The sequence below is a fragment of the Felis catus genome, chromosome A2, assembly GCF_018350175.1.
Source record: "Felis catus isolate Fca126 chromosome A2, F.catus_Fca126_mat1.0, whole genome shotgun sequence".
NCBI lineage: Eukaryota > Metazoa > Chordata > Mammalia > Carnivora > Felidae > Felis > Felis catus.
The window spans coordinates 139,829,623-139,842,281 of record NC_058369.1 but is presented as its reverse complement, the minus strand read 5'-3'; the positions used below and the strand labels follow the sequence as shown (position 1 = coordinate 139,842,281).

Sequence of the window (12,659 nt, the reverse complement as noted above, 5' to 3'; positions counted from 1 at the left end):
ACACCTACGAAGTGTATGACTTTGGGCAAGTTCTGTAAACTCTCTGTGTTTGCTAACATAGAAAGCAAGGATAATTATGCCATTTACCTTTCTGGAAGGGTTGTTTTGAGGATCAAATAATATAATGTATAAAAAGCCTTTATAATAGGGGCGCCTAAGTGGCTCAAGTAAACATCTGACTCTTGATTTTGGCTCAGGTCATGATCTCACAGTTGTGGGATCGAGCCCCACATCAGGCTCCGTGATGAGTGTGGAGCCTGCTTGGGATTCTCTCTCTCCCTCTCTCTCTGTGCCTCCCAAGCTTGCTTGTGCTCACTCGCTCGTGCGCTCTCTCTCTCTCTCTCTCTCTCTCTCTCTCAAAAAATAAATAAGGGAGGTGAGGAGAAGTATTGCCAATTTGCAGAAGAGGAAATGGAAATTCACCGAGGGAACTGATTTGTCCATGAGCACTCAAGTCTCACCACTAAGTGCAAAAGCTTGGTACTCACTTCTAGTTTCAGTGTCCATTCTTACCTGCACTGTTTTCAACTATGCTTAGAAAACAAACACAGCTTTCAAAGTATTGTCACCTTGTCACATACATCATTTTCACCGTATAAGATCTTTTTGTTGTTAGAATGTTGGTAGAAATGGTATGGCTGAAGGATTACAATCAAGTTTTGTATTTTCCTCTTAAACAATTCAGCATTACCTTCTGCCTCTGTCATCTCATATACAAAAATTAGTGGCTTAGCTCTAATGCTAAGATAACTTTAACCCAGGTAATCATGACTTGATTGGTGCCCTTCAGATGGCTACATTTCTGGGTGGGGTTTCCTCCTCCCTGGTGGAGATCTTGACGCCATGGAACCTCCACAATCCTCCGTAAAGTGGTCCTTGAGGGAGGACATCGTACAGCCTCTCTTCTTACAGTCCACGGCGGGATGACTGCCACCTAGGGGGATGGCAAAAAACTAAGTGGGTAGGTGTCGAAACCACTCTGTTCTCAAGGTAACGGCCTTTGACCCTTACTTTTTCTTTTCAAAGACTGTGATTGCTTAAAGCTTTCTCTGGTCATCCTAGGAGAACAATAAGCGTTCATTACAGATTGGCTTACATTCATCAGGAATACAGTTTGAGACACAGAAGTACACTTCTGTAAAAATAATGAAAATTGTGAGTTGATCGCAAAATCTTGCCATCCTGAAGTTACTTTTTTTTTTTTTTTTTAGATAAAATTCTGTTCCATTTTATTTCATTCCCTACCGTGGCTTTGTCTTCCAAGTTCATTTTAAAAAGAGCTCTGTAAATTTTTCTGAGCCTTGAAACAATCCTTGACATAACATGATGGTTACTTTCTTAATCTTTTGAGATTAAAAATTTTAATCTTTCGTGAAAGTACCGGTTGTGAACTACAAGTAAGACCACAAGTCCCTCTTTGCAGCACCACATTTTTGCTTGAGTTTCTGTCCTGCTGCACCTAGAGTCAGGAATCTCCGGTTCCTTTTATGTCAGTCATTGCTGTAGCTCTAAAAGATAGGAGTAAGACATATGTAATGAAATGACACTGTTTTATTTTTTACTTTTATATTATTTGTCACATACCCATTTTTTTTAATGTTTATTTCTGAGACAGAGGGAGACAGAGAGTGAGTGGGGGAGGGGCAGAGAGAGAGGGAGACACAGAATCTGAAACAGGCTCCGGGCTCTGAGCTGTCAGCACAGAGCCAGATGTGGGGCTCCAACCCACGAACCATGAGATCATGACCTGAGCCAAAGTCGGACGTTTAACTGAGCCACACAAGCGCCCCTGTCACATACCCATTTAAGTAGATAGTTAAGAAGTATTCAAAGATAATATTTTGAAAGAGCAATAGCTCATGACATAAAGCATACCATTTCCAACAGTTTTTCACGTTTATATATTTGTAGCAGCAAAGTTCAAGTCCTAAACACCGAGCTGGGCATTAAATGTCCCTAACTCTCACATCTGTTTGTATTCTTCCTGTAGGCAATGCTTTCTTACACTTGCCATCCATTAATTCATTACATGGCGATGTTTTGTATTAATAAATTGTGGGGCGCCTGGGTGGCTCAGTTAGTTGAGCATCTGACTTCGGCTCAGGTCATGATCTCATGGTTCGTGAGTTCGAGCCCTGCATTGGGCTCTGTGCTAACAGAGCCTGGAACCTGCTTCAGATTCTGTGTCTCCCTCTCTCTGCCCCTCCCCCACTCATACTCTGTCTCTATGTCTCTCAAAAATAAATAAAACATTTAAAATAATACTTGTATTAATAAATTGGACATTATCTTGTGATACAAGTTTTTAAGAAAATACCTAATGGGTTGATATTTTATAATCCATTTTGTTTTGTGGTTTGACACTTAATGTGGTTTTAATCTAATTTACATTTGAAGAAATTAAATGAAGTTTTACAACCATGTATCACATGTTCTTAGAAAGTTCTTGAAAGTAAACGTTGACTTCTCTGGCTATAGCATGATGAATCCTTTTTTTTTTTTTTTTAAACGTTTATTCATTTTTGAGAAAGAGAGATGGGAGGAGTAGAGAGAAAAGGAGATACAGAATCCAAAGCAGGCTCCAGGCTCCGAGCTGTCAGCACAGAGCCTGGCACGGGGCTCGAACTCATGAACCATGGGGTCATGACCTAAGCTGAGGTTGGAGGCTTAACCAACTGAGCCACCCAGGCACCCCCATGATGAATCCTTTTTAAGTGATTAATTCTAATTGGGAACTAATGGAAACTTCTGTATCACAGAAGTGTAAATATTTTGTATCTATTTGGTTAACACACTACCAAAAGGTAAATTTTAAAAGGGGGAGAAAGGGGGCTCCTGGCTGGCTCAGTAGATAGAGCATGCAGCTCTCGGTCTTGGGGTGGTGAGTCCAAGCTCCACGTTGAGTACAGACTTTATTTAATAAAGAATTTTTTTTCTAGGCTGGGGAGGGGGGGAAGACCTGAAAAACAGTTCACTAAAAACAGTATAAAGAGAGCCCTTATGGATATGAAAAAATGTTCAAACCCATTCATTATTAGAGAATTGCAAATTAAAACAGAACTGAGATGCCGTAGCCAGACAAAGCCACATTATTTTTTTTGTGTGAGTGTGATAAGAGCACTTAACACAAGATGTAGCCTCGAAGCAAAATGTTGAGTGTGTAACAGAGCACTGTTAACTCTAGGCACTGTACTGCACAGTAGATCTCTAAGACTTGTTCATCTCGTATAATGAAATCTTTGCACCTTTCACTAATGCATCCCTGATTCACACTCCCCCCAGCCGTTCTGCGTCTGAATCCACCATTCCACGCTCTGCTTCGAAGGATTTGACTAGCGTAGATCTCACTCAGCATAACATCTTCTAGATTTAACCAGGTTGTGGCAAATGGCATGATTTCCCTCCTTTTTAAAGGAATTTCCATTGTATATCAATGCCCTATTTTCTTTACCCATTAATCTGCTGGTGGACATTTAGATTGCTTCCATGTCTTAGCTATTGTGAATAATGCTTCAGTGGACAGGGCAATGCAGATATCTCTTTGAGATTCTGATTTCAATTCCTTTAGATATACTCAGATATAGGATTGCTGAATCTGTGGCACTTCTATTTTTAATTTGTTGAGAAATCTCCATACTGTTTATCATAATGGCAGTAGCAATTTACATTCTCAGCAACAGTATACAAGAGTTCTCCTTTCTCTACATCTTCAACAAAATTTATCTTTTGTGGTTTTTTTTAATAATAGCCATCCTGATAGGTGTGAGGTGATAGCTCATTGTAGTTTTGATTTGCATTCGAAAATCAAAGTATGATTAATGATGCTGAGGACCTTTTCATATGGCTGTTGGCCGTTTGTCAATCTTCTTCAGAGAAATGTCCATTCAGGTCTTTGCCCATCCTTTAATCAGATTATTTGGGTTCTCATGCTATTGAGCTGTAACGTTCTTTATACACTTTGGATATTAACCCTTTATCAGAGAAATTCTTTGCAAATATGTTCTCCCGTTCCATAAGTTGCCTTTTCATTTTGTTGATGGTTTCCTTTGCCATGCAGCAGCTTTTTAGTTTGATATAGTCCTATTTATGTATTTTTGCTTTTGTTGTCTGTGCTTTTGGTGTAATATTCAAGATATCATTGGGTAATAGTCCCTTTTGATCTTTTTTATTCCCATGGCGTTGGTTTTAATGCCTTCTCTTTCATTTATGATTTTATTTGCATCGTCTTTTTATTAGCCTAAAGTTTTCTTGGTATTGTTTATCTTTTTAAAAATTTAACTTAGTATCATTGATATCTTCTATTACTTCATATTTTCTATTTCATTTAAGCTCTAATCTTTATTATTTTGTTTTTTTCCTAACTTCAGACTTAGTTATTTTTCTAATTCCTTGAAGTGTGACATGAGGTTGTTATTTGAGATCTTTCTACTTTTTTAATATAGGTGTTTATTGCTGTAAACTTCCTTCTTAGTACTGCTTTTACTGCATCCCATAAATTTTGGTATATAGTGTTTTCATTTTTGTTTGTCTCAATATATTTTCTATTTCCCTTATGATTTTTTGTTTGACCCAATGGCTGTTCAAGAGTGTCTTGTTTATCTCCATATATTTGTGATTTTTCTGTCTTCCTTTTGTTACTGATTTCTGATCTCCTTCCACTGTTGTAAGAAGATACTTGGGGTGATTTCAAAAGTTAAGAATTTTTTTGTGACTTAGTATGGGATCTCTCCTGGGTATTATTGTTCTGTGTGTACTTGAGAAGAATGTGCAGTCTCTGGCTGGTGGGTAGAATGTTCTTTATATGTTCTTTTAGGTCCATTTGGTCTAAAGTGTTATTCAAGTCTGCTGTTTCCTTATTAATTTTCTGTGTGGAAGAGATCTATTCATTATTGAAAGTGTAGTCTTTAAAGTCTCCGAATATAATTGTATTGCTTTCTATTTCTCCCTTAAGAGTGTCAGTGTTTGTTTTATATATTTAGGTACTCTGAGCTTGGGTGCATATATATTTATAATTATTCTTTCTTGTTAGTAAATTGACTCTTTAATCATTATATAGTGACCCACTTTTTTCTCTTATGGCAGTTTTTTACTTAAAGTCTGTTTTGTTCGATGTAAGTATAACCACCCCTGCTCTTTTGGTTACCATTTGCACAGAATATCTTTTACAATACCTTCACGTTCAGCCTATGTGTGTCCTTAAATCTAAAGTCTCATAAACATAGAGTTGGATCTTTTTTTTATTCATTTATTCAGTCTGTGTCTTTTGATTGGGGAGTTTAATTCATTTACACTTAAAGTAAGTATTCTTAGGTAGGGATTTACCTTTTAAATGGACTCCACACCTTTTAACAGTGGTAACAACTTAAATTTAATTACATACCAAAACACTACACTTTTACTTCCCCACTCACACACACCTACGTTATGCCATTGATGGGAGAATTGACTTCTTCTATACTGTGTATCCATTAACAAATTTTTCTGGTACTAGTCATTATTAAAAAATTTTTTATGGTAAAAAACTTTTGTTAACACCCTTCATACTCATGAGGAGGGTAATAAAAGTTGAATTCAGACAGTTTTTATCCGTAACTGAAACTTACCATCTTGATCAGTTGACATCAGACTTCACATAGCCCAGTTACATTTATAAAGCAGAGTAACCAGTCTTTTCAAAGCATGGGATTAGTATAGACTCAAACATTTTGATAGTCTATCCTTGAAGGACTAGGAGAAAAGTATGTTCTAATCGTTTACATGAGGACTCTATATTCTTTAACTCCCCTTACTATGTATTATATTTGTAGTTCCCACATTAAAGAAGACCTGAGAATGTATCCCCAAAAGTGTGAGCTTAAAATACAAGACTGCCATGTTAAAATTTTTGTTGACATTAGATCTAGCAAAGGCTCTAGGGGAAAAAAAAAGTGCTGACTGTAAATGCCTTCTATTTATGTACATAAGGATTTCTTAGGAAGCTTGATGCTCCATTAAAGGTATTTTTAATTCATTGGGCCAACTTCTAAAATGTATGGCACATTTAAAACCTATACCATAGTTTGCTTCTTTATATAAATCAAATAGACCTAAAGGAAGTAGACACTTAAATCTTTGTATTTCAGTATGAGTTATCTGATTTGGATTTGATTTTTCTTTACAAAACCCACACTCACTCATTAGAGTCATATTTATCTACTTAGCAGTTTAGGGAAGAACTTGGCAATTTTGTGGTTTTTGAGATTATCATTCTCTTAAAGTGCCAGTGTTTTAAAATAGTGTTCTTGTGTGCAATTTTACAGGCTTTTGTGGTGGAGTGCTGTTTTGTTATAGAATTTTGACTTGGATTCTTTCAATTTGCATTTGTTTGTGTAATTTCAGGAGAAATACTGAACATCTGAGTCCTGGGTGATACTAATAAACTAATAATTGCACAGGTTTTTTTTTTAAAAAAAATACTTTCCTGGGGTTCCTGGGTGGCTTAGTCGGTTGAGTGTCTGACTTCGGCCCAGATCATGACCTCACGGCTTGTGGGTTCAAGCCCCGTGTCAGGCTCTGCCCTGACAGCTCAGAGCCTGGAGCCTGCTTCGGATTCTGTGTTACCCTATCTGCCCCTCCCCCACTCATGCTCGCTCTCTCTCTCTCTCTCTCTCTCTCTCTCTCTGTCTCTCAAAAATAAACATTAAAAAATTTTTTTTAAATACTTTTCTCTTTTAGATTTTATACTAGAATTAAAAGTGATTTGTTCACCCCTATTATAGTATTATATTACTATTAGTCTATGTATTTACCTTTACCAGTGAGATTTATATTTTCACATATATTTTTGTTGTTGTTGTTGTTGTTTAATGTTTATTCATTTTTAAGAGACAGAGACAGTGTGTGAGTGAGGGGCAGAGGGAGAGGGAGACACAGAATCTAAAGCAGTTTCCAGGCTCTGAGCTGTCAGCACAGAGCCTGGCATGGGGCTCAAACTCACAAACTGTGAGATCAGGACCTGAACCAAAGTGGGACACTTAACCAACCGAGCCACTCAGACGCCCCAATATGTATGTATGTATGTATGTATGTATGTATGTATGTATGTATGTATTTATTTATTTATTGTTTCTTTTTTGAGAGACAGAGCACAAGCCGGGGAGGGGTAGAGAAAGAGAGGGAGAATCCAAAGCAGGCTCTGCACCATCAGTGCAGAATCCAATGCAGGGCTTGAGCTCAAAACGACAAGTTCATGGCCTGAGCTGAAATCAAGAGTAGGACGCTCAACTACCCAGGCAACCCTATATTTTCATATATGTTTGTGTTAATGTTTAGCATCCTTTGTTTCAATTTGGAAGAATGCCCTTTAGCACTTATCTGTAAAGGCAAGTCTAGTGGTAATGAGCTTTTTCAGCTTTTGTCTGGGTAAGTCTTTACTTGTCCTTCATTTTTAAAGAACAAGTTTGCTGAGTATTCTTGGTTGGCGTTTTTTTTTTTTTAGCATTTGTATGTATCTTACCACTCTCACCAAGCCACCAAGGTTTCTGCTGAGAAATCTGATAGCTTTGGTGAGGTGGTGGGGGGTGTATATGATGAATTACTTTTCTCTTGCTGCTTTCAAAATTCTCTGTCTTTGACTTTTGACAGTTTAGTTATAATGTGTCCTGGTGTGGACTTTTTTAGGTCAAGCAATTTGGTGTCCTTTAGGTTTCATGAATCTGGATGTCCATTTCCCTATCCAGGTTTGGGAGGTTTTCAGCCACTATTTCTTTTCTTTTCTTTTTTTATTTTTTTTAAATGTTTATTTATTTTTGAGATACAGAGTGCAAGTGGGGGAGGGGCAGAGAGAAAGGGAGACACAGAATCCGAAGCAGGCTCCGGGCTCTGAGCTGTCAGTGCAGAGCCTGACATGGGGCTCGAACCCACAAACTGAGATCATCACCTGAGCCAAAGTCGAACGCTTAACCGATTGAGCCACCCAGGTGCTGCAGCCACCATTTCTTTTAAAAAGGCTTTCTGTCCCTTTCCCTTTCTCTCCTGTCTTTGGGACTCCCATAATATCTATCACTGGTTTATTCAAAGATACCTCATGAATCCTGTAGGCATTCTTCACTTTGTTTGATTCTTTTGTTGTTATTGTTCCTCTGACTGGAGAACTTCAGATTACTTGTCTTCAAGTTCATTGATTTGATTCTTTCTTCTTGATCAACTCTGTTGAAGCTCTCTGTTGAATTTTTCAGTCATTGTTCAGTTCTAGAATATTTGTTTAGTTCTTATGGTTTCTGTCTCTTTGTTGAACTTCTCATTTTTTTTAATGTTTTCCTGAATTTATTTAGTTGTTCATCTGTGTTCTCTCGTAGCTCATTGAGCTTCTTTAAGATGATATCTTTGTATTCTTTCAGGCACTTTGCAAATCTCCATGTCTTTAGGTTGGGTACTGGATCTTTATTTTGTTCTTTTGTTGATATCATGTTTCTTTGATTCTTCATGGTCCTTAAAGACTTGTGTTGGTGTCTGCACATATGAAGAAGCAGCCATCTCTTGTAGTCTCTACAGACTGGCTTCCTCAGGGAAAACCCTTCACTAATCATCCCATTAAGAGATTCTTGGTGGGCTGGTTGGTAGGGACCATGGGAGATTGGGCCTGCTGCTGGATTCCATGGGCAGGCAGTCTTGGTGCTGTGGTCCATGGTCAGACCACATGGTTTTCAAGAACTTTCTAGAAAGTAAATATTATTTTCACTCAGATAAACAGCAGATTTTTTTAAGTGAATATTGCCATGACCTAAAAGGCACTAGAAAATGCCCAGCTGACTATAAAATAATAAATAGAACATATACAGACTTGTCTTTGTAGTGTTACTGTCTAATTAAGAGGCAGAAATTAAAATATTCGCATATATAGTCATATATACAATGCCAAGACCTGCAAAATTAAAATGCTGGGCATCAGAGAGACTATGGAAGACTAGTTACGACAAAGACCATTGGAGCACCTAATTAACATCAGAGTTAAGAAATCCCTCCCTTTGAAAGTATATTTTAGCTTTACACCTTAGATTTATTTTTTAAAGTACTACAAATAAAAAAGTAGTATTTTTTAAATGTGAGAAAAAATGTTATGCACAAATTTTAAATAAGCAAATTTGGCATTGAATGAAATAGGGAATCTAAAATAGAATTAAAATGCAAAATGACATTTATCACTTCACTTTAAAAATACATGTTTAATATATAACATTTGAAAATATAAAACAAAAAATCTATTTCATAATTTAAGTATAACTACTTATGAATGTTTTTGTGTATTTCTACTATCGCTTTTTTCTATGAGTAGACTTATTTTTAAATGTGTTACATATCCTATTTTATAGCATTCTACTACAATTTCACTTTTAATGACATGTTCTCAGGTGGCAGGGTATTTGTGTGTGTTTCTAAGAAGTAATCTAATTTTACATTATTTATTTATCCTTTTATAGGCATTTGCCTGGTGGCCTGATTTATTGGCAGAGCATGCAGAGAAATTTTGGGCTTTATTCACAGTGGATATGGATACTGCACTGGAGGCCCAACCACAAGACTCCTGGGATAGTTTTCCTCTTTTCCAACTACTTAATAATTTCCTCAGAAATGACAGTAAGCACGTGCGTTTTCTTTCATATATGAAATGGGGAGGGGAAGGTCGATGAAGAGAATGTTGTGTGAGTGAATGTGTATTTATAGAGCTCTCATACTCACTGAACAAGATTGACATTGATAACATTAATGTTTCCTCAGTCTCCTTGACTTTTTCAAGCTGGGTTCTTGGGGGAAACCAGTAATATGCCCAGATTTCTCCACTGGCCTCTGAAGTTCCTCTTATTTCTACCCTTCTGCTTTTATCAAGAACTGATAATTATAGGCATCTTCGCTGTACCTTGTGAATCAGAAAATCTTCAGAGGTTAGCATTTCTAAAGCACTTGAGAATACTTGCATCTCTGAAAGACAACTTAGAAATGTGCCATTATTCTAAGAATCATGCTATGTTAAGGCTTCTACTAATATGCATTCTGACAGTTTTGTTTGCCTGAGAGGGATTCACTTCCGTAATGATGGTGTAATATTGCTGTGTGGTATGGGTTGCTCTCTCAGTATTTAGAAATTTAGGAGGATGTAAAGGTCCTCTATTGAGACATTTCTTTCCAATGCAATAACAACTTCTACAACTTTTCTGGTACATGGTCTTCTAGAAGCCAGAACAAACCTAGTTTTACATCAGAACTTTATGGGGACATTTCTTAACACACAGATTCCTAGGCCTTCCTTATGATGATTCTTTTTAAAGTACCCTTAAACCCAAGTTTGGTTACTACTGACGGCCTTTGCTTCAACACTTGCAGTGATCACAGGTCACCAATTACCTGTTCTATCCTGTTCTTCCCATTATAGACCAAGTTGATCTCTGCCGCCCCCTCCCCTCTGCTTCTGACTTGTTCTACGTGATCGATGTAACAGCCTTGTACTATTGTGTGTTTTCTTCTCTGAGCCATTATTGCTAGGTCATTCAGTCCTTTCTCGCATGATAGTGTTTCTGTGCCCATTACCACTCTTACCACCTTCCTCTGCATAGACCTCAGTCCGTGTTTCAGTATTGCTCTGGAGTGTGGTGCTGTGAAGAGCACAGTGCTCACAACGTGGCCTGAGTAACCCAGACCCCCAGGAGAGGTGCTGTCCCTCTGCCTTGTCTTTGTGCAGCTCATGCTGCTCTAACTTGCCAAGGAACTCAGTCACCTGTGATACATTGCAAACTTAATGTAACTTAAAACTCCAGATCCTTTTACTGCCCTCGTTCCAGGACATCACTATTATGTACTTGTAGGCTTAAACTTAAATCCATGTCTTTACATTTATCTTTGTTTTAGGGGCGCCTGGGTGGCGCAGTCGGTTAAGCGTCCGACTTCAGCCAGGTCACGATCTCGCGGTCCGTGAGTTCGAGCCCTGCATCAGGCTCTGTGCTGACAGCTCAGAGCCTGGAGCCCGTTTCAGATTCTGTGTCTCCCTCTCTCTCTGCCCCTCCCCTGTTCATGCTCTGTCTCTCTCTGTCTCAAAAATAAATAAATAAATGTTAAAAAAAATTTTTTTTAAAAATTACTCTTGGGGCGCCCAGATGGCTTGGTCAGTTAAGCGTCTGACTCTTGATTTCAGCTCAGGTCATGATCTCACAGTTCATGAGTTTGAGCCCTGGGTCGGGCTCTGCACTGACAGCATGGAACCTGCTTGGGATTCTCTATCCCTCCCTCTCTGCCTCTCCCCTGTTCCTTGTCCCCTCTTTCTCTTGCTCTCTCTCTCTCTCAAACATTTTTAATTTTTTTAACTAAAAAACTTACTCTTTCGGTTTTGTTCCTCACTCTGCTCTGTTACATCTTACCTTTCTTTGTTGTTCATCCTTTTCAGTCTCTGATAAAACTGTAACTGTTTTGCTGGAGGGGAAATCCACATTAATATGAAATTGTGTGTAATATTAGACTCCCCATAGACATCAGATTTAGGATGGCAGGTCAAGAACCTCCGTTATAGTAAGAGAGGTGTGATTTTTAGTAATTATTAACATGGACTGTGATGCCAGAGAGATTCACATCTGTCTCTGCCACTTGCAACTTGACCTTTGACAGTAGCTTGACCCCTGTGAACTTTAGGTTCTTCATCTATAAAGGAAGGAAAATAATAGTACATACAGTGTCATTGGTGGTGAGGATTGAACACCATAATAGTGCACATATAGTAGACACAAAATAAATATTATAGGTGTTAGTCTGAAAATTTCAGTCTCGACTCTTTCAACTAATTTCATTCTCCTATCCAATTTCATTTCCAAAATATCCTACTAGAAAGCCAAAGAACTAAGCTACATTTCCTAATTCATATTTAACCACAATGTCTACTGTCAGAAGTAGCTAAACCCACATTATCTGTATGTGAATCATTCATTCTGCAAATGATCCCAGCCAGCTTTTAAGTTGTACTTTGGTTCCCTCCTCCCAGCTAGCAGACTTTGAATGACCTTCTTCTTTTCCCAGTCTCTTAGCATCATTTATTTTCTGCTAAGAAATTATAAGTCAGGTTTCATATTATCTTAAGATAATAAACCTGCTGTCAAAAATAAATATATGTATTATTCATTAAGTCCCCAACTGAACATAAATAGTTGTAAGCTTATTTTGAGCATTGCTTTCTCCATTTGTATGAAAAAGTCAAGAATTGACCATATTTAAATTTATTTGGGAGTTCATTCAAAAATGAGGCATTTATTGTTCATAGTCAAACAGTAAAGGTGATGAATCATTTAACTTATTCAACATATCAGTATTTATGCATGGAGAAAACAAGTATAGGTTTCTAAGAAATTTGGGGGGGGGGGACCTAAACGGCAAACACTGAATTGGCCTCTTTTAATATTTATTTTTTAAGCTTATGTATTTATTTTGAGACAGAGAGAGAGTGGGGCGGGGGCAGGGGGTTGGGGGCAGAGAGAGAAGGAGAGAGAGAATCCCAAACAGGCTCCAAGCTGTCACCACAGAGTCCATGGAGCTCAATCCCATGAACCATGAGATCATGACCTGAGCCGAAGTCAAGAGTGGGACCCTCAACTGACTGAGCCACCCAGACATCCCTAGTATTTATTTTTAATAAGAGTTCTTGC

The 12,659-nt window shown here is 37.9% G+C and overlaps 1 protein-coding gene across 23 annotated transcripts in view; it reads left to right on the top strand.

Moving 5' to 3' along the window:
• The window catches only part of CADPS2 (calcium dependent secretion activator 2), a 540,930-nt gene that overhangs the window by 451,732 nt on the left and 76,539 nt on the right, over positions 1-12,659 (top strand). For all 23 annotated transcript variants that reach the window (XM_045052688.1, XM_045052669.1, XM_045052676.1 and 20 more), the window contains one exon: positions 9,459-9,615. In XM_045052688.1, the coding sequence (XP_044908623.1) occupies positions 9,459-9,615 (157 nt within the window). The remainder of the gene's footprint in view (positions 1-9,458; positions 9,616-12,659) is intronic.